The sequence below is a fragment of the Danio rerio genome, chromosome 19 (genome assembly GCF_052040795.2).
Source record: "Danio rerio strain M-AB ecotype USA chromosome 19, GRCz13ab, whole genome shotgun sequence".
Taxonomy (NCBI): domain Eukaryota; kingdom Metazoa; phylum Chordata; class Actinopteri; order Cypriniformes; family Danionidae; genus Danio; species Danio rerio.
The window spans coordinates 44544283-44567789 of NC_141039.2; the positions used below are offsets into that span (position 1 = coordinate 44544283).

The 23507-nt window shown below is 37.7% G+C and overlaps 2 protein-coding genes across 35 annotated transcripts in view; one reads left to right on the forward strand and one right to left on the reverse strand.

The window, feature by feature from the left end:
* trioa (trio Rho guanine nucleotide exchange factor a) overlaps positions 1-23507 on the reverse strand; it is a 573337-nt gene that overhangs the window by 241473 nt on the left and 308357 nt on the right. The gene's annotated exons all lie outside the window — the stretch shown is intronic.
* nfyc (nuclear transcription factor Y, gamma) overlaps positions 2728-23507 on the forward strand; it is a 51915-nt gene continuing 31135 nt past the window's right edge. For 6 of the 34 annotated variants that reach the window (XR_015945148.1, XM_087293971.2, XM_087293980.2 and 3 more), the window contains exons 1-3: positions 13922-14431; positions 21433-21542; positions 21657-21728. Coding sequence is in view for 33 of the 34 variants with exons in the window: in XM_087293971.2 (XP_087150097.1) it covers positions 21444-21542; positions 21657-21728 (171 nt within the window). In the remaining variant the exon portion in view is untranslated. 34 annotated transcript variants of the gene reach the window in all.

Genomic DNA, 23507 nt, shown 5'->3' on the forward strand with positions numbered 1-23507 from the left:
AAAGAATTATTTGCTAGAGATTTCATCAGTGTTGGGCAGTGGCGTCGCTACAAGTAGTGATGCTACTAGCTTAACTACATTTCTCTGTAGCATGGCAGTAGCGCTACTTAATTAATCAAATAATGTAAGCTTTTCTGTAGCAAAGCTATTTTGTAGTCAAGTAGCTCATTAGCGTTCACACAAGCTACATTTACAAATCGCAGACCAATAAGTGACAACACCATCATTCACAGAGCTGTGAGGCCGGTGTTTAGCCGATGAAAGTAAATCCATATGATGGCGAGAATGAAAATTTCTTCTACCGATTTTACAGTGGTTGACAACAAACTTTTTAGTGCATTACTGCCACCTCTTTGGTTGGTGAAGTCGCCAGGCCATTAGGATAACAAGAAAGTTCACTGTAAAAAAAAAAAGTTAACTGTAGTAAAGGCTAAAGTATAAGGGAATTACCAACCTATGTTACACGGGTTCAACCACGCATGCTGGTTGCAAAAAAAAAAAAAGACCGGTTGCATTAGCAAACATGTCTTGTAGTCAGTAGGATGCCAAAATCGAAGGTCCAAAAATAGAAAACTTAAATTGTACCGTACACCACACTGCTTTTAATGCCAACCGCAGAGGTCTTTTGCTAACAGCCATCAGAAGAGCTGAATGGAGTGAGGACCTAATTAAAAATACTGGACTCTGCAGTTCTCAAATCGGGTAAGTTCACGCTATGCTGAATCAAGACACGTTACTCGGTTTTGATTGCAGCCATGATTTCATAAAAACAGTTAAATATGGTGAATTAAACTGCAGACACTGAATGCTAAGAATAAAACGTGAAAGTGTACGTCTACATTCCCTGCCGTACAGCAGTTTGCTGACAATGCAGTTGTTTTGCTTGTTGATGATTACGCAGGCCTTGTACAGCTCCGTCTACTTTCCTTGTCTTTGGCTAGGCAGAACTTCGGTTTTTAGCACTACAGTTTTGAATCTGGTAATCATGGAACTTTATTTCTTGCACATGACCATGCAGAACAACATTGTTGGCATCCAAAGACTTGTAGGCCTTTAACCTCTCTCTTGTAAAATCACTTTGAGTTTCAATTAGATAGTTGTATATTTGGGGCTCGACGCTTGGCCATTTCGTCTTATCTAATATTTATAGGAAGGGTGCTGTCACAAATGGACCTGTCAGACGAACGTGCTCACTTTAACATTAATTTTGCCGAATTACTGCTTATCACTGGGGGACAAGCTGTGTTTATAATACGCTGAAAGCATTATGTATATAATATGTAATCAATAGAACTTATCTCGAATACAACAACAAACTCTTCACCGCATTGGATGTCATTCCCTCGCTGTAAATGGTGGCTCCCGTTTTTTTTTTTTCCGTTTTTTTTTTTGCAACCTTGCTGCGCGCGCATCGTGAATGTTTACAAACCGGTAATTCGTCTTATAGTTACTAATGATACTACATTATGTATTGTAATTCACCAATGCAGAGTTGTGTGTGTATATATATATATATATATATATATATATATATATATATATATATATATATGTGTGTGTGAATATACATACATAAATATATACACATATATATATATATATATATATATATATATATATATATATATATATATATATAAAATTCTCATTCCTAAATATTTCCCTTTACTATAAATTACTATAGTATTTTAAATGTGTAACTAATTTTATTTTCCTAATTTTATTGGATTTTTTATTTGTGCAGTCACACTTTAATTTGTTTCTGTTTGGTACAGCATATCATTGGCAAGAATTAATTGAACTGAACAATTATGCCTCATTGACAGTTTTATTGATCGCTGAGATATGATTGACTTGGATTTAAGTTCCTTTAATTTAAAAATGAATACTGCAAAAAAAATAGCAGTTTGCGAAAATTGTCTGCAGTGTGTGTGTGAATGAGTATGGGTATTTCCCAGTAATAGGTTGCAGTTGGTAGGGCATCCGCTGCATAAAACATATGCTGGATAAGTTGGCGGTTTATTCCGCTGTGGTGACCCCTGATTAATAAAGGGACTAAACCGAAAAGAAAATGATTGAATGAATAATTAGCACTAGCTACTAATAATAAAATCATGAAAATAATAATTATCATGATTTAAAGTAAGGTTTTTATTTTGAAATATTATGTAATAAATTATTAAATTAGCCATATGGCACCTTTAATGTAATATAGTTTGGTATATTTACCTTCTGCTCATGGCTCTAAATGATATTTGGTTTTTGGCTCTTTATATGTAAAATTTGGGCACCCTGGTATTGAGGAAGGTTAGTTTTTGATAACTTAAACAGAGAATGATACCAAAATATTGTTATTTGATTTATTTAAAATGAATTAAACGTTAATACACTTTAAAATGACAACTTATTAGTATTTTGAGTCTCACTGTGATCCCTAAATATCAAATTATTCTTATTGTAAATTTGCCTGACTAAAATATTTTATACTTACAATGACAATTTAGATTGTCATGATGCAAGTGTGGTGTCTAACCTTAAAAATGAAAAATTAAACAGGACTACTATCATACTACGTCTACAAATGCAGATATGGGTTATAAAGTAGCATGTTTAATGCTGATGCACAGCAGCAACTCAACCTCCAGCTGAACTGAAGATCGCTCATTCAATGGCGCGAACGACGACTACGTCAGAGCTAACGTAGCACTTCTTCCGGTTTAAAAAAAAAGTTGACAAATCATCGGCCATCTTGGTTGCTGTAACAGCCTGAAATAAATTAATTATTACGGCGAACCGGACTACACTACGATTTCATCGCGTAAAGTGAGTATACAAATTAAACATGTTGCTGCGTCACTGTTCGCTTGCTATCTACTGCTTAGTTTGGATGAAGCGGGGCTCGTTTCGAGCTCGTGGTCCAATAAAAGTTTTCATCCAATGGATGATTGTTTTGGAGGATGAACATAGGCGCCATTTCCCTCCTCGCTCTCTGAAGCGCTTATTGGTGGCTAGTGGAAGGGAATGGAGGCGGTCGGGAAGCTGTGTTACACCGGTCGCCATTTTGGCTCTCTGATGTAAATGACTTCTATTGGCTAGCTGGTTCGTTTTGAGCCTAAATGGTGGCAGTTTCTTAACTACCAGAACCCTTAGAAACCTTGATTGGTGGAATCTAGTCCGAGGTTTGATTGGTCTGAAGGACAGATCCAAACGTAGTCTTTATTGGTTAGACTGCCTTTACACCGCTTTACAAATATTTTAGGAAAACTCGCTCAAAGCCCCCTAAAACATCATTATATCACTTCTCCTAATTTGACGGGAATCGCTGTCGATGCGGCCTAACGTTAGTGCCGTAGCGAGCACTGTCTCCTACGTTTATACCGCTTTTTCACAGTCTTCATCTCTTCATACAGTCTTAGCAGCTGATGTCTGAAGGTGTAATTCTTTCTGACAATTAAAATTCAGTCGTGCATTACAGGTTACATACATAACAATGTTACACGCAGCATACCGAATGTTTGTATGGTTTCGGTTAGCATGTCTCCCGGTTAGCCTGCAAATCCTTTGTTGACTTTTCCCAATCGAAACAGCTTTGCTATCTATAGCATTATAATGTGTCTTTTTGTTTCTCAGTGCCATAAACTATATAATTATCGGTGTATTTGTTATATCCGCATGTTTATTTCGCAGAATGTCCCATTGCTGTCGTATAGTGCAGACATAAATACAGGATTTTTTTTTCACTGAATGTGGGGGGATACAAACGCCATAATTATGATATTTAAATACTTAACAAACGCTGTAATTTACTTCGTAAATGACACGGTTGTAATGTGCCAGGTTAAATGGAGGTCAATTCCTGGTAACATTAACTTACATGAACTTAATATTTGCAATACTCACAACGATCAACGAGACTTTCAAGTCAACAGTACAAACAAAATAGTTTTTTCACCTTGAGTTTACTAGAAACAAGGACCTTCGTCATCTGTTGCCATAATCTTTCAGCCCTGTTGCTGTAAATAATTGACCTGCCTTCTAGCTGCATTTCAACAACAAAAAGTATTGCACTGTAGTTTGAGTTTTAGTTTTGTGTTGGTTTTTATCTAAACCTTTTGTTGATCTCTCATTTAGATGTTTTTATCTCATGCTAGTACAAGTGTGTGTCCTTACTAGGTATTTCAGCAGAGTTGTCAAAAAAAAAGAAAAGATTAATGTCAAGTTTTGTGTACGGACTAGGCTCGTGCCGGTGTTTTATTGTGACATTATGATAACCTTGGATCAAAATATCACGGTTTCGTAGTATTTTGATTATTGCTCTAAATATAGAACCCTTAATAAAACCTTTTTCCTCTTTGAACACAATATATTTTATTTTAAGAAACATTTATAATATTTTGGAGCAGTAAACATGTCAGGCTAAATAATTCAAATTAATTATTGACTTCTGTCTTCATTAGTTTCAAAAACACACATTTCTATACAATTTAAAACGACATCTTTGGATGTTTTCATCAGGAGATACTGTTGTCATAAAAACAAAAATGAAACATAAATAAAAAATCTTACACATAACTTAGGAACGGTATAGCAGAACATTATGGAGGTTTTAAAACCAAACCCCAGTATACCTTAAAATGGTTATCGTCCCATACCTAGTACAGACAAGGTTTTCGAAATGATAATCATAATTATGACCCTTTTTTACGCTCTCATGTAAACAACTAAAAGCACTATATTCTGCACTTCAGGTCATTGTAGATCTCACTTTAGAAAGGAAAATGAGATTTCTGTAGGGCTGTGCGATTAATCGAATCGCAATCGCAATTTGAAACGTTGCAATTAGCTAATCGCAAGAGGCTGCAATATGAAATGCATTTGAACTATTTAATTTCCCCTGCCCAGAGCAAATGTGTGACTGCCGTCTGTGTGATGGTCTTACTAGCTTATTGAGTGAGCACAATTGAGTGATGAGTGTCTTGCTGAAAGTATTGCCAGTGACTCAATTTATTAGCAGCAGAGATGTATAGTAACGAAGTAGAACTACTTCACTACTGTACTTAAGTACTAAAAGGCAGTATCTGTACTTTACTGGAGTATTATTTTTTTCTCCTACTTCCACTTTTACTTAAGTACATATTTTCCATGAATTTAATACTTTTACTCCGATAGATTTTTTATGTGCTGCATCGTTACTCGTTACTAGGGGTGTCAAAATGATCGATATCAGTTCAATAATAGGTCATAACCGGTGATTACGTGATGACGTCATTTATCTCCTATGCGCGATGTCGCAATACTATGGCGGAGGACGGAGGCGCGAGTGAAGGCGGCACACGAGCCGCTAATTTACTATTAGGGAGAAATGTTGTAAAACTTCACCTCTGCCTCTCTCTTTCTCACTTTGGACATTTGACCCGCTGGCCTGTTTGTAAGGTAACTTTCCCTCTTTTCTTGGCTGTTAAAGCTGTCGATCCATCCAGACACGAGCGTGTCTGATGTTCAAGTTTTCTCCACTTTGTCTATTACCTGTGATAACCGCGTATTCTTCCCGCCATGGGTGAACAGCGCTTAATTTCTAAAGCCCTTTCTGTTGAGCAGATGAAGATAATAACCAATCATCATAAGACCTCGCCTGTCAGCGCTCAAAAAGCAGGCGGTATGATATTGACATGAGTTTATTAGCTGTAAATGCTCATGCTGTCTTCTGTGCATGAGTTTTGTTTGATACATTCAGAAAGAGTGCTTTCTTTAAGCAGGTCAAATTATGAGTAGGGTTCATATATCTGACTGCTGTATTAAAGAACAAAATTGTATTAAAAATAACCCTATAACTGTCACACCAAGACAAAAGCAATAGATTTTTTTTATTGCATTTCTTAACTCATAATGTCGCTATTTAACACAGTCAATGCATTTTTTTCTCAACACATCCCATAATTTCTAAAATATCAGCCTCTACCAACTGGTTAAGAAGTTGGTTTATGGTAAAAGTACCAGAATTAATAAATATACTACAGAACATATGAAGTGCCAGACCAATTGAATTAAAAACATAATCAAAATTTAAAAAATTTATACTAAACCATAGCCATAAGCCATAAAGTATTTTAGATTTTCTTTTAACACAGTACTATACACGCTTTCCTGTTTTTCTTTTCTTTTTTTTTTTACAATAAAATCAAAATCAAGTGAATTAGTGCAACAGGATTTAGTTTGCTTGTTTAGTTTAGTTTCACGACTGCTTCCAGAAGACAAAACTCCTGTTTATTGTGGTATTAACCAATTAAACTTCAAAACTACCAAAGTGTGAGTGTGTGTGAGTGAATAATGCATGTACGAGAGAAACAGTGTGATTGTACCTGTGTGTGCGTCTGTGTGTGTGTGTGTGAGAGAGAGAGAGTGTATGAGAGTGTAAAAGAGTGTATTTTCGTGTTTGTGTGTGTGTGTGCCCATGTATATGTACACTCTCAGAAAAAAAGGTACAAAATTGTACCTTTTAGGGTACAAATGGCCCGTCACTGGGGTGGTACCCTTAAGGGTACAAATTTGTACCTCTATTTAAAGGTACAAAATTGTACCTTCTACATTTGTACCCTTTAAGGGACAATTTTGTACCCCCACCGAAGGTACAAAAATTTACCTTTTTATATTATATAGCATTTTCAGGGTACTGACCCAGGCATTTTGATCCTTTGGTGACTGCATGCACAAATAAATAAATAAAATATTTTGGTTAGCAGATGTCCATTTTTATTTATTAATGTAGAAATATTTCATTACAACTCACAACTGAATGTGTTAAGAAATAAAATTACACAGTAAATATAAAGCAGACATGTAAAACAGTAAAAAGAACAATTTAGAAAACAAATAAAAATTGTTCACTCACTGTACAGTATATAATCTACCCTTAATACAAAGACCACAAGAATACTGTTTAAGATTTATAAACACATTACACAGGCTACATCAAGTACTGCACTTTATAAAGTCCAAAGTATTTGTCTTTAGTCAGAATACTCAGTCATAATAAATAATTTGTCATCAACATTTTCTCTGAATTTCAGAATGAAGGCAATGTTTCTCTATAAATTGCTTCAACAGTGCAGAAAACCAAATACATCAGTAGCCTCTTCCTCAACACCAGTAGATTACTCCTCATCATCCTCAAGTGGAGTTGTAATTTGTTGTAACACAATATGTGTTTATGCTTTAGGTAAACATGACATGTAAAGCACTCATATCTGGAAAATGTTCTTTGATAGTCATTAGGACCACAAGTTATTTAAAAATCTGCTTTATGCATGAATGAGAGCAGTGTGCTGGATTAACTTGATTGTGATTATCCCAAGAGCATGTAGAGAAACAAAAAACAAGGTTGATCACTTTGGTAACTGGAGTAGATCGAGGCTTGTCACCGTCCACCGTTCATTCAAAACATTCCACTGCAGAAACATCAAGGTGATCTTCTAATAAGATGGATATGTCAAAAATGTATATTCGTCCACATCATTAGCCCGGCCAATCGCAATCCCATCAACTCTGAAGACTGCCGTGACTCGTCTTGTTAACACAGTTGTCCAGTCGGTGGTGTCCTCCTGTACTTGAACTGTTGGATGTGGTGAAGATGATTCACTGTAAATGACAAAGCAATAATTACATTAATATCAGTCACTCTATCACTGATGAAGAGAAAATCAACATGCATAGAAAGTAAAATAATTAATATTCACCGATTTTAAAAAAAAAGTATCACAGATTAAAAGACTAATATAAATTTCATTCATTCATTCAATTTCTTTTTGGCTTAGTCCCTTTATTAATCTGGGGTCGCCACAGTGGAATGAACCACCAACTTATCCAGCATATGTTTTATGCAGCAGATGCCCTTCCAGCTGCAACCCAGTATTACGAAACATCCAGACACACTTATTCACACACACATTTATACACTACAGACAAATAAGCTTACCAAATTCAGCTATAGCGCATGTCTTTGGACTTGTGGGGAAACCGGAGCACTTGGAGGAAACCTTCACGAACACTGGAAGAATATGCAAACTCCTCACACAAATGCCAACTGACCCAGCCGAGGCTCGAACCAGCGACCTTCTTGCTGTAAGGTGACAGCACTACCCACTGCGTCATCCTAATATAAAGAATATCAAGAATTATAAAATGCATTTATCACAGCATATACTGAACAGAAAACAACATACGCACCGGAGCACAACGAAATGTTGAAGTGTCTCGCTTAACAAGGCTGGCAACATGAGAAGTGCTGCTGTAAAATCAATTCCTGGAACATAAGATGTGGCATACAAACAAATATGAAGGAATCCATCCAAAGCTAGAATTTAATAATATTAATCAAGTGGAGAAAGTTTAGAAAGAGTACCTTAGAGTCAGGTCCATAGCATTCTTCAGTTGAACTCTCATCTTTCGATGAAAACCTAGAAAATAATTTTAAACACGTGGGTGTACATTTATTGTTGTTTGTAAGTAAAAACCTACAAATTTAAAATAGTATGTAAGCCATTAAAACCATGGTATAGATAATGAGACATACTTACATCTTGTAACTGAGCCATGCTTTCATATGACATGCCTTCATTGGTCTAATGCTGTTAGCCTGCATTATGTTGTTTAATCTTGTCCTGAAATACAATTGGAAACTTCATAAACTTCAGGAAAGCAATAAGATAAAGCAATAACTATTTATTTATAGTATTTTATTTATATATAAGTATAACGTTAAACGATAGTAAAGCAGCAACAATTCTGGACATGAGAGTTTGTGGACACTCCTCAACATTAATGTAACTTAGACACTGAAACAAAGATATGTACAAGCATACACACGCCACGTTTGTAACTAGCCACGTTTACATAATCAGTCGCTTTGCCGGTGACAAAATTGTGATTTTTCTTCACAAAATGGCGGTGTATATAACCGTCTAAAATTACATTTCCGCGGTCAACCGAGGCTAGAAAATGGCCTCAAAATATAAAACATTATCGATAATTACAAATTCCAGTATTAATAACAAAAGGTTTTATATCAAGGTATATGAAGACTTCAGTCGCGCCCGCTCCGGGCCACACCGCACATTACTCACGGCCCGATTCCGGTGCACGGTTACGGCAGCGTCGGCTCGCTTCTGCCGCCGCATCTGGCCCGAGTAACGATACAGCAGACGGACTCGGGCAGGCGAGAATCTAGCCGCAACTGGCCCGAGTGTATTTTGCTATCTGGGTTGCGATTATATTCCGCCGTGGCAACACTTATTAATAAAGCAGTAACGTAACGTAACATATAAGGCGCGAATACGTAACGTAGGCGATAAAGGGAACTTTTACACCGAGAAAACTAACAGCATATAGTACTTACCTTCTATAACGTTATGTCCCTCGGTGACTTCGATATCACGTTGTATTAACTTCTTTAATAAGCTGCAGACATCTTAGCAAACTCCATCCTGCAGGCCAACGTACACCAGCCAGCCCGGAGCACAAAGCGGGGGAAAGCCGAGACCAGAGAGTCAGACAAAATCAACAGAACACGGCTTCACATGTAAAAATGAGACTGAAAATATATCTTTAATACATTCTTACCTGAAAAGTGTGGACTCCAAAATAGACTTTTCTTTGAAAAGCGTGCGAAGTTCTGTGTAAACAGCCAGCATACTCGACCGACCGCTTCAGTAACAAACACTACTATAACGTCTCAACAAGCCAAATTCTTAAAGAGACAGCAACATCACCACCTGTATGAAGATGCTGTCCCTCTGCATGGTTCTTATTCTACATCCCATATATACTATAGGGACTTAAACAGTAAGCAAAGACCAGTATTTACGTTTTTAATGATTAAAATTACATTTAATTATAAATTAAATTATTAACATTTTTGAGAAAAAATGTAATTTAAATACATGAAAAAAAATAATTATTAAAATTTTTAATTCAATCAATTTATTTATTTATTATATTTTTAAATTATGTATTTTAGTATTAATGTTTAGTATTAATACATTTAAATTAGTGTTATGTAGTGTCTTGATCTTATCATGAGCTGAGGGTACAATTTTGTTCCTATAGGGAAACAAAATATATAATTGTACCTTTAAAGGTGCCAAATTGGTCCTTTACGGTACAATTTTGTATCCAAATGTGCTATAAAAGGTACAAAAATGTACCTTTCAAACCTAAATCTGGACATTTGTACCTTTATAGCCCGTTTGGGTACAAAATTGTACCCTAAGGACCAATATGGGACCTTTAAAGGTACAATTTTATATTTTGTTCCCTCTAGGAACAAAATTGTACCCTCATTGTACCTTTTTTTTCTGAGAGTGTATAACAACATCGGTATTACACAGATGTTAGGAGGAGATGGTGAATTATGTGGATATTATGTATAAAATTCAATCACACTAAATATTTTTTTATTTTCAGAAAGTAAAACTACACATAATTTCCTGTAAGGGTTGGGTTTAGAGATTGGATTTGGGGTTAGAGCATTCAAAAGTATAGTTTGTAGAGTATAAAAACAATTGTAACCTATGTAATGTCCCCACAATTCACAAAAATGTGTGTGTGTGTGTGTGTGTGTGTGTGTGTGTGTGTGTGTGTGTGTGTGTGTGTGTGTGCGTGTGTGTGTGAGAGAGAGATAGAGAGAGAACTGTGTGTGAGAGTGTATGAATGTGTGAGAGTGTACATTTAGGTGTGTGTGTGTATGTGTGTGTAAAAGAGAGAGAGAGAGAGAGAGAGAGAGAGTATGAATGAACATGCTGAATTATCTCATCAGTGAAGTGATTTTCTGGTAAAAGAGCCCGACGATGTGAGTTCTTGTACCATAGAAATTATTTACAGAGAAAAACAGTATCATAAGCCATGTTTCTTTTCATTCTGCTTAATCAAGTGCCCCAAAGATATTTAAAATAAACAAAACAATATGATGTCTTTTGACTGCCTTCTTTAATAACTACATTACACAATACTTGTACTTTTACTTTCAGTACTTGAGTAGTAAATTTTGAAATAAACTACTTGCAATACTTAAGTACTAAAAATGTTGAATACTTTAGTACTTCCACTTAAGTATGGTGATTAAAGAGCACTTCTACTTCTACTCAAGTCACTTTTTGATAGAGCACTTGTACTTTTACTTAAGTACGGGTCTCTAGTACTTTATACATCTCTGATTAGCAGGCAACAGCAAAGTAAAATTTCAGAGTTGTTTCAGCCATTGTAGTTTGCTATGTGTTCTGTATTATTATAATTATTATACATTTTTTGTTTGAATAATAAGCTACACTATCTCCCTAATTTGAGTTCAACTTACTGAAAGGTAAGGTCATTTTATTGGTGATTACTGTTTGCTCTAGAGAAAAATTAGTGTTTCATTTCTGAATATTTAAAAGACCAATTTGATTAAATGTTGCAGTATTTTTTCAGTTCCTTTTTTAAACTAACGCTCACTGCATTTCTAGCAGTAAGAATCTACGATACAGATTATTGAACTGATGCTTGACTACAAAACTAAATCAAATCGAAATCGCAATATCTGTTAAAAACAATATCGCAATTAGATATTTTCCTAAAATCGCACATCCCCAGATGTCTGTTTACATTATTATACTATGGTCTGTTGTTGTCATTTTGTTTAACAGGAACTCGCACATGCCAATAGACATGCATGTGCAATGGTCTCACTTTTATAAAAGTATGCTTTAAATTTTTTCTCATAGAAAAGAACGATATTGTTTTTCAAAACTTGCACTGGAAAACCCATTTTCAAGGCCACCAAATGCTATTGTCAAGTATATGAATGAAAAAAATATAGAGCTATAGTCCATTTTAATGTGGTCATGCCACTGGTCCATGAACATTTCATGCTTATCAAACTATTTCATAACTGTAACAAGAGGCAATTTAATCATAACCTAATGTTATCAGCTGTCATAACATTATTTATCAATATGTGGCTATTTTCAGATTCTCGAAAGCTTTAGAAATTAAAAATGTAAAACAGGAAATGCGTGGGCACCATTGTTGTTGTTTACATCCCTCAAATTGGTCTATAAACTTTTCAGATTTAATTTAAAATTGTATAAACTAGGCATGGGATGATAACCAGTTTCAAGGTTCACCACAGTTTGGAGAAGTCAAGTCAATTTTAAAATCACTAAAGTATTCTGTTATGTCATTCATAATGTATATGTAAGTTGTAAGTATATATGTAAGTTTTTGAAATCAACAAAGATGGCAGAAGTCAATGGCTGCGTCCGAAACCGCATACTTCCATACTATATAGTACGCTAAAATCAGTATGCGAGCCGAGTAGTGTGTCCGAACTCATAGATTTCGAAAATCAGTATGCAAGAAGCACCCCGATGACTTACTACTTCCGGCGAGATTCTGGAGTGCACATCCCATGCACACTGCGCTATCACATAATGCCCCGTGAGAGAATTCATGAATGGAAGTGAAGCGACGCAACTGACGCAGGTAGGTCACGTGACCATGACAAAATTGCGGATGTAGTACGTCCAAATTTCATTCATACTTTTCACATTCATACTGTATAGAAAGTACTTTTCTAACGGCTGAGTAGTACGTTTAAATTCAAATGCAGTACCTACTGAGTAGTAGGCGGTTTCGGACGCAGCCAATGATTTATTTTAAATATTTAGCCTGACATGTTTTCTGTTTAAAAATTTTTCCCAATAATGTGTTTAATGGGGTAAAAAAAAATTGTTGTTTTTTTTTACTCAAACATTTAAAAATAACTTTTTTAGAATAGTAATCATGATACCGTGAACCTGTGGTATATTTATCCAAGGTTATCATACCTTTATAAATGTATACATGCTTAAATACAAATCTGATGTTTGATGTTGAAAACCCTGTTTGATGGGTGAAATCAAATTTCTGGACCAAAAAAAAAAACATTGATGTGATGCTAAAAAGTAGTTTTTGTTGGTCAAAGCAATGCTTTATTTTGCCTGCTGAAAATAATTTTGGTAAATGTGACCACAATATTAGTCTTGTTCTTGTTGGAAAAATCTTAACATTGATAAATAAGTGAGCATGGCTTATCATCATAATATTTACATTAATAAATAGGTGAGCATGGTATATCATTATAATACTTTTTTTTTTTTTTTTTTTTAATCACATGACCACTCTATAATTACACATTTTAGAGGACGAACCATTGTATCAGACCTATCAGGTCAAGTTTTTATTTTTTTAGGACACAGCTGATGTTGAGTTTGGGATATATCCACTGCAATGCATGTCCCTGCACTCAAATGAGACTGTACATCTGACCTGAGTGACTTTCCACTTTAAATCATGCGGCTACAGCATGCGGCATCCTCTTTGAGCCCGCCCTGAGCCAATCGCTGATCAAGGGTTCATTTGCATCACCACACGCTTAGCCACTCAGCTCCTCCGAGAGGCGGGCTTTAGAGACATTTAGTTTGACATTGTAAATAAGCAAGGGACAGTTTGAGAAGTCAGTTGTTCAGTCCAGCTCCGTCCAGCCACAGTACAGGAGAAGATCTGCAGGGCTCTGATTTTCCAAGGCTTGCAAACCGAGATGGTTCTCTGCCCTCCCCGCGTCCTTCATGCAACTTTCTGCTGCTTTTGTCTGCTTGTTTTTTTTCTCTGTCCTTCTTTTCATTCCCTGACCCCTATCCTGCTGCTCAAGGTAACTTAAAACAGGAAGTTGAGTGTCTGTGAAAGGGGGCGGAGCTGAGAGGGTAAGCAGAGAGGAGGGGGTGACTCTGCCTACAGACGGCTGGCTCAGCCTATCGTAGCGCAGACTGACTCAGGCTTATTTGAAGAATCCAGCGAGGGGCTGGGATCTCAGAGATAGGCGGGCTTAGAGTATCGTTTAGCAAGCTAGATTGATTACAGCCGAGTGTTAAAGGGAAAGCAGTCAGGAGATTTTGTCCCGACTTGTTCTGCTGCTCTGCTTTGCTCTCACACTTCTGTTTCTTTTCACGCTTCCCTTTTTCTCCATGTCTCCTTCACTTTCTTGCCTGTTTTTTCGGTCACTTGCTCCGAGGCAGGGGTCAGCTGAAAGACAAACAGTAGGGTTGTCAGGCAGAGGCCAACTCCAGGCTCCGGGCGACTCGGACAGGAGAGGAATGAGAGGGGGTTGTGTGTTTAGGAAAGGGGGGTGGAGAGTGGCTGAAGAAGATGGGTTAGTGGAAGGGGGAGGGTTTTGAATGGGGGGGCGGTAGGTGTTCGCGCTCCCCTCATCTCGGGGCTTTGAACACAGTGGAAGATCGACTGTCCCACACAGCCTTTTGTCTCCTCCTGGGACAGAGCCTGTGGACTAAAGACATTTATGAAGACTTTTGAGATGCCCTCCTCCTTTTCTGGCATCCACAACACCGCACATGAAGGGCATGGGGTAAGTGTGACTTGCGACTGCAATCAGACAGTACAGCTCTCTCTCTCGCTCTCTCTCTCTCTCTCTCTCTCTCTCGCTGCAGTAATGGGATGCTTCCTCTGTCCTCCGCTGCGCTTTTCTCCTCCTCCTTTCGTCCTCTACTTTTCCCCTTGCTTGAAATCTGAGTGTACTTCTTTGTGTTTTTTGTCCTGCTCATTTTCAACTCTTAAACCTAATGAATAGTGCTTGTCATGGTGTAAACATTAACTAGCTGGAAATTTTGCTGGTTTCGTATGTGCAGTTTTAACTTTTCATCATTGAAATGCACAGCATAATCTTTGATTGCGGTTGACCTTTAAGTTCAGTTTGACTTTGGACCTCTGGAAGGTCCCGTGCTGTCAAGCATTTCTGCTACATCTGTGATGCTTAGAAAGACAGATTGCCTATAGGACCGCTAGTCCCAGTTCACTTTTTTAAGGCCCAGTTTTGTGGCTTGTTTACACTGTCTTGACAGTGAGGCAGAGCAGAGGACAGGATGGACGTGCTCTCTACGTGACCAACCTGTATTGGGGTTTATGTGGGGACTCTTAGCTTGCTAGTTCATAATGTACAGACGGTTGTCCTTGCATGATGCCTTCTTACGGAATCCATTCGAATTAAAGTCTCTTTTTCATGCATGTACTAAAAAGTTTTGATTAGTTGAAAGTATTAAGGTTTTTTTGGGGTAAAGAACTACTGAAAATAACTCTAGGTAGAACCTTGAGTACTTCCTCTCAGCATGATGTTCTCGATTAAGATTGTAATATCATTTTAACTCCTTACTGCATCAATTTGCAAAGATGTTCAAGGGTAAAATGTCATACCTGACTAACGTTTTTGCACATTCACTCTTGTTCTTGAGGTTTTGCGCTTTAGGTTGTTTTCAAATGTCAACGCAGAACCTTTAAAGTTTACAGTTGGGGCTCTGGTGCTGGCATTGGCACGTCGTCACACCTTGCCAATGCTAACGGGCCCATCGGCGGATGAAGGTCACAGGAATGTGAGAGCGGCTCCTGCATTCGATCCGTCAGTGGGTAGAGTGTGAGACCAAGAGAAGAGCGCATCCCTCAGGGGCGCACAGACAAGAGGGGGCCATTCACCGTCAAGCCTCTCTAGGGACGGCATGATTACACACACTAGGGTCGCCAAGTTGCTGCAGTGAAAGTTGCAAAACCAGTCTTGGTTTTCTTTCTTTCTGTGTTATTGTATATCCCTCACACTCCTCTCCTCCCTCCCCCATACCGTGTTTTTTTTCTTGTCTGCTTACTGTTGAGTGACCTTGAGAGTTCAGGGACGGCTTCGTGGAGTTGGAGTGAAGCGAACCAAGGGCAACTTTGGAATGATTGATCTATGAGATTAGACAAGGATCAGAGTGGCAGTAATGTCCGGCCCTCGTTTTTTTGCTCTGAACCTCAGTTCAAAACAACTACAGATATTTGTCAGTTAATTTGTAATGCATTGCTTGGTGCTTGGGTGCATTTTGTTGTGTTCGAGTCGATGATTAACCAGTAACCACAGCGGCCTTTGTGGATTTTTTTTTTTTTTTTTTTTTCTGTGTGAATGTTTGGGTAGTTAATAAGTTCTGGATAAAGAGCTGTGACCTTTCTGTATGACAGAATGATCATTGAAAATGGCTTGTATGTGTGCTGTAGTTTGAGCATTTGAGTTTTGGTTCAAGAGCTTAAAGTAGGACGTAAAACAAAGAGTTGTCAGTAAAAATGATTACCTGCAGGTTTTGGCATAGTTGAGCCTATAGAAGCATGCACAGTGTAATGAATAATAGAAATTGTTCATGAATAAATAGTTCAGCTAACACATTGCCCGATTGATTATCTGATAATTTAAATTCACGTCACATCAGTTGTAGTTAATTTAATGTATATATACAATCCAGGCAAAATCCTGTCACAGTCTGTTAGTCTGACTTTGTAAAAACACACACTGATTAGATTTCATTGACTTTTTAAAAAGACGCATTATTGTTTTAGTATGAAATTAAACTTTAAAAAACTCACTTAGACACTCTCTATAAGTATAAAGAGAATATTGTCTCTTTCCATATTTTTTCTTCACCTGTTCCCAAACTTTTTTTCTTTTTTTTAGGAATGTTCTGATATCAGATAAGATTGAATTACTGTTGTACATCTGTGCGTGTGCATGTGCCAGAGCCGGCCTGATAAGAAACGATCATTTAACATCTCGAGAAAGACCATTACGAAAACTAGCTGGCTAATTAGCAGGCAATAACAGCGGCAACTTCTTTGTCTGGTATGCCTGTAGTTTTGGTTTTCCTATACTAACTTGGACAGGCATGCTGGAGAAGAGGAATGTGACAAAATGGAGATGTACGACAGGATGTTAAGATGAGCGTTAAAGTTTAACAGCATTTTCAGTGGAAAGCTGTTTCTTTTCAAATGCGAGTAGTTCAGGGGTTAAGTTTGTCAAACAAAACAAAAAAAACAGACTTTAAGTTTGAAATAAACTCTATTGCTTTGTAGTGTCTTAAGTACTGACTGTTAAAATTAGATTCATTCTAGAGGTGAGCTTTTATGTCTGAGGGTAGCTTGGATCTCAAGTCTGCACAGCGGCTGGCATCAACAACCCTGGTATTGTCTTATCAGCTTAACTGATTTCAATCTCTCCAGCACGAGGAAGAAATTGTCCTAAATTTTTGTGTGCGGCTAAGAACACAGTCCAAACAGTAGTATAAAAGGCATCTGACTTCTCTGTATCAGCGATGTAAACATGTTACCTTTTGATTGAAATTCACACTTTTGGATCCACAGTGGTTCAGTATTGTGATTCATCTATATCTTTTCAAAATTTAGAGCGAGGAGCGAGTCCAAAAATGAGTCCTTATTTGAAGCCTGTCCACAGACAAGCTTGAAGACAGAAAATGCATCACAAGAACAGCACGTGGATGATAATAGCAGTGTGAGTTTACTGCTCATAAAGTAATGATGTCTCAAAATTTCTCATTTTTTATGCTTGATATTGCTAGATATAAACCAAACTCGGTCCTGGAGGGCCGGTGTCCTGCAAAGTTTAGTTCCAACCCCAATCTGACACACCTGGACTAGCTAATCAAGCTCTTACTAGGGCTGTTTCTCAATTCCAAGAATGCAGAGAACGGACTTGCGTTCTTCTGGAGACCGGTCTTGCCAGGTGTCCTTGGAAGAACGAACTGGGAAGACCACGAGAACAGAGAACGCGTCCTCTGAGGAATGAAATGCTACGCTCTTCCTAATGGTCATGTGACCTTCATGGGTTTTAAATGGAAAATTAATTAAACGTTACAGCATTCATATAACGATTTATTGTTTTCCCCCTTTTTAAAATATATGGTATGCTTAAAAACATTATATAGATTGCACAATATAAATAAAACAGATTTTAATACGATTTTCAGCAAACAAGCACCCTTAATGTGTTTATTCCTTTATTAAGATGTCCATGGTAATGTTTATATTCACTGTTCCATTTACAAAAACACCTAAGGTACATAAGTTATATCTCTGAACTTTAATAATAAACCTAAATAAAATGCTGTGCTTCCCACCTCACAATGACTTCTGGGACTTCTAGAGCGAGATCGGTGCTCAAATCTGCATCGGTGTGTCCTCAATATAAAGAACACATCCAGGAAGTTTTATGCGTCCTCTGTTCTTGCGGTCTTGAGTATTGGAACTGAACTTTGGCAGTTAATGATGACGTTACACGAGAACCCAAGACCGATGAAATGCGCATATTGAGAAACAGCCTAGGCTTTCTAGAAACATCTTTGCAGGTGTGTTGAGGCAAGTTGGAGCTAAAATCTGCAGGACATCGGCCCTCCAGGACCAAGTTTAGACACCCCTGATGTAAACCATAAGGTCTTGCATCTTTTTCACCTTCAGAGTTGGCATCCGTCATTAATGACTGTATGTGAAGTCTGTGCCACAGTAGTTTCTCCTCTTCCTTGGAGGCCTCAGGCCACAGTCTCTCCTGCCATTCAGTGTCTGCCGCGCCGTCAGCTCAACTCTTTCTCTTGTCAAGAGTGTAATATGTGATATCTGGAGTCTTTGAGAAGCGTTCGTCCCCTATCACATTGTTCGAGCATTTCTTTACTGCAGTCCTCCTGCACGGTGAAAGCAAGGCTGGCAGTGATGTTCTTGCTGAATCAGCCTCTGCAAGCGGCATTGACTTTCTCAGACACAGAGCACCAGCGGTCATTGCCGTCGAGGCAACCGAACAGGTCAGGAGAAATCCAACACCAACGTTGTGTTCTGACTTGCTGAAGGACGATCGTGACTGAAAGTCGCACATACTCTAAGCTTTAGCTTGCTTTTGTGTTTGCCTGAAGTTATTATGAAGAATTATGTTGGGTTACGGTTGGGTTATTGGTGTGACTTTATTTGTTATATAATAATGTTGTAATTAATGTTATTATTAGCAGGATTCATAATTTGACATTATTTCTTAGGATTATTTCATTAAATGTTCTAATATGTTCAATTTAATAATGTTTGACAATTATGAAGGATAATCAAGCGTATTAAATTTGATCTGGCCACTGTTATAATTTTTTTATTGACTCAATTGATAGTTGCCTCTTATTAATTTACTTAAACGCAATATAAAGCATGCTAATCTTAAAAGTAAAAGGATTGTACCAAAGGTCTTGCTCCTGGTTCTCAGGTTGTGTCTCGATTGGGTAAAAAGCGTCAAAAATAGCTCCCACTCACGCAGCTGGTCTAGGCGAGCTTTGATTTAACCTATTTATGTCTCCTCTAATGGAGTGTTATCTCATTTAATTTGCCTCACAATTTCCCAGGTCCGTGACAGTAATTGCCGCTGTTATTGCCTGCTAATTAGCCAGCTAGTTTTCGTAATGGTCTTTCTCGAGATGTTAAATGATCGTTTCTTATCAGGCCGGCTCTGGCACATGCACACGCACAGATGTACAACAGAAGACCATCACAAGATCGACACCTGATGCTGTTGCTGTCCTCCTGTGCCTTTATGGGCACGAATGGGGATTTTGATTGACAGTTGACTGCTTCAATCAAGCCTGAAATGAGTCTAGAGCTTATTGACAGCTGGAGTCACATGACTTATTGATTTATATGGTGTCGTCTGATGCAACTGATCACTGTTGTTAAAGGCACATTAAAACTGTTGAATTAAACATGTTTTTTTTTTTTTAACATTACATGGCGATTGTAACCACCCTAATGCTTTAGTATACGTAAGAGGAATAAGAGATGAAAGCAGGTCACCGCTTTTCGCTAGTGATCACGCATGTTTCACTGTGTTGCTTCTCCGTTTGACCCACATAGTGAAGCTGCTCGGCAGTCCGACTGCTCCCCCTCCATTAAGCCCTTGGCACTTTGTCTTGTTATTGGATTATGGCTGAACTGCACGAGTCCGAGTACTTTTTTTACTGCCTCGCTCCTGTGGCACCCCACCCTGCTATTTCTGTCCTTGTATTTTCTTCTAGAGAGAGGTGCTTTGTAGTGTCCGTGGCAGCGCAAGCTCAGGCAGGCTGCCTGCAGAATTCCTCACATGCCATAGTAACCTGCCAGCTTTGCTCCTCTTGCATTTTTTGGTTTGTGTTTGGATTGTCTCCGTTGCGTCAGTGCCGAGCTGTACTGTCAGAACGGCCCATTTGGTCTGGCTCCAGAGCTATTTGTGTATCCAGATGTGCACTGCGGGCTTCAGGTCACTGGCACGGAGGAGGACTTTGTTCTCCAGGTTTTCCACACATGGATTCCTGGCTTGGTTTACACATTGCTGAGTTGACCAATCGCACATCGACAATTGCACTTAAAAAAAAACCATTCTAATGGGCCTTGTACACAAGACGGCGACGACTGGTTTAACATTCATCATCTTTATTTTAAATACTTGAAAAGTTTTTATTTTTATATATTTATATTTATTTATTGTTTTATATAATTTTTTGATTTTAATAAAATTTTTTTATTAATTTAATTTTCAATAATAAATTTTTTATATATATTTTTAAATTTTATTATTGTATTTCATATTATATTTTTATTATAACTTTATTTTATTTTATTATTTAAGTTTTATTTTAAATATTTATTTTTTTTATTTAATTTTTTATTTTTATTTATAAACGTGTATATACTAGTATACTAGGGCTGCATGAAACCAGAAAAATATGCATTGTCATTGATGATCGCAATTAACCATATTTCTTACAATATAACATCCCTAGAAATTTTTTTTTATTATTAACGATGTTTTAAAATCATTTATTTAATGATTTAATTATTTTTCCAATCTAATAAATTCTAACTCGGACTAATAACCGTGTCAAGGTGCAGAAATTTTAGTTGTTTAGTCTTTTTAAGAATTTATTGTCACCTCCTGTGTTTTCCGTTGGGCCTGTCCAGCCAATATCAGAACGGCAACTACTTGGCGTGGGTGGGGATATAGATAGTAGAGCCTTCTGATTGGTCAAATTTAGATAAAAAACCAATGCATAAAATGTCATTTATTAAACAAGTCTGCAAATAACGTTTATTGCATTATCGCAATAACAATAATTCTGCGACACATTGTGCTGCCCTAGTATGTACATTTAAAAAGCTATGCATGGTATTTTTAATCTTTGCATCAAATTACAAATCAACTAGTTAACGCTTATGTGATGTTTCTAATGCAGCATCTGTGGGTGGCACAATCATTGTTTTCTGATAGTTTTAAAAACACCTTTTACTTTTGTTATTTTAGCAAATTGGAATGCATAAAAAACTTTTGCTACTCTCCCATTCACTTCTCTCCAAGTTTACCCAGCTTTGATGACTTTGCAGCCTAGAATCACAAATATATGACACACAGGCTATCAAGTACTATTATCCCGTAAACACAACTAAAACTGTCTGGTTATTATCTTGAGAAGATTCCATCAATTATAAGGGCTGTAAGTAAACATTAACCCTGACTTGTCTTGTTTTGTCTTCTTTGATTTCTAGCAGATCTGGAGATGTCGGCAGACTCATTTGGAGCGGGTGGCAGCGATGCCCAGCAGAGCTTACAGTCTTTTTGGCCCAGGGTGATGGAAGAGATCAGGAATCTTACTGTGGTATGAGTTTTTCCTTCTCACTCGGATACAGTTGTGGTCAGCTCTATTGTACCTCATTATTAGGAATTCTTGTTATTGCGAGTTCTCCTCTAACCCACTCTCGCACTGTTTCAGAAGGATTTCCGTGTGCAAGAGCTTCCTCTCGCTCGCATCAAGAAAATTATGAAACTGGATGAGGATGTGAAGGTAAGAGCAGCCAAGCTGAATCGACACAATCAGTCTAAGCTGATGGCAGCAAACTTCCTGTGTTTGATTTTTTTTTGAGACAGCAGCAGTCTTGCATTTGTCGACTGTACATCAAATGGCCAGTTGCATCAGTATTTAGGGGAGTTTGCTGGGGCGAGATTTAATTTTACTATTGGAGTTTTTAAGTTCACCACTGTTTGTGTAGCAGACATGAATGAAACCTCAAATCATGTGGCTTGACGACAAATACGTTGGATCTTTGAGCAGACTTTCTATGTTTTTTTGAAACTATTTGGGGTAGTGAAAATGTTATGAATGCTCAACACTATTGACTGAAATGGCAAGTGCTTTCTGACAGTGCGTTTTGACTATGCCAGCATCTTCTCTATTCACACAAGCATGAAAATTACAGGTAAACATGCAATGTTTGTACGTATAAATCATTCATTAATTTTCTGGCTTAGTCTCTTTATTAATCTGGGATTGCCACAGCGGAATGAACCGACAACTTGTCCAGCATATGTTTTATACAGCGGATGCCCTTCCAGCCGCAACCCATCACTGTGAAACACAATACACTATCAGATGTATTCACCTATAGAGCATATCTTTGGACTGTGGGGGAAACTGGAGTCGCCGGAGAAACCCCACGCCAACACAGGGAGAACATGCAAATTTCACACATGCAAACTCCAACTGGCTCAGCCGAGGCTTGAACCAGTGACCTTCTTGCTGTGAGGTGAACGTGCTACCCACTGCGCCACCGTACAGCTATGATTTAGGTTATTACTGAAAAATAAAGTGTTTTAATGTATAACCTGTCAGATCAACACAGAGAACAGCATATAAAGGTCAGATAGTTCCTAAAATTCAATTCAATGTTTTAAAAAACGACATTATTTTGTACATTGCTGTTTTTTTTTACTTTTTTACACATCAAACACACTAGCTTCCAAATTAACATGCTACAGTAGACCTCTACATTAGAGTTGGATTAATAGACGATGCCATCGTCCATCTCCGATGGTCGATAGACATCATGGTGCTGAGCCAGTATTGCGATTCCCCTGCCCTGCCCCCGTCGCAGCAGCAACCTGCTCACGATAAATGCACAGTTAGGCCCCGTTTACACTAATACGACTTCATTTTAAAATGGCATTTTAGAACAAAAACAATCCACATCCACACTGGTGTTTCCCTAGCATTTCTGAAAAGCCCTCCTTGCACACTATACTGATGCACTCTCATTCGCTGCAGTGTAGCCTATGTGCACGTCTGACTCTTGAGCTCCAGCAGTCACCCCAGAGAGCAGTGCTCATCGGACAGTTTATCAAGGATGTATCGCCGGATCTCACTATAGTTGTTAATGTAAATCTCCATCTAATAACTCTTGGGTCTTTTGAATCTATCAGATAACGTGTCACAGCGTCAGTACACTGCTTCATTCTTGCATTTTCACACTTGTACTTAGTAATTTAACCAAAACCTCAGATACTGTTGGTTGGTTTCTGTTCGTTGTGCACCTTTTTTACCAACCAAGTTTGTCGGTGCCATAATAGCCACACAGATCACGCTTTCTATTCATGTCCCACGGAAAAAGTGATTGACAGGTGGCAATTTATGTGTAACTTATCTTTATTTGTTTCTGGTATGGTCATGTGTAAAACAAAGACAATACGGGTCAGGTAGTTGAAACTGTATGCTACAAATAATTCGTTATTAATTAACTAATCATTCATAAATTTATTAATTTACCGCCACCTATGACGATGATGCCAT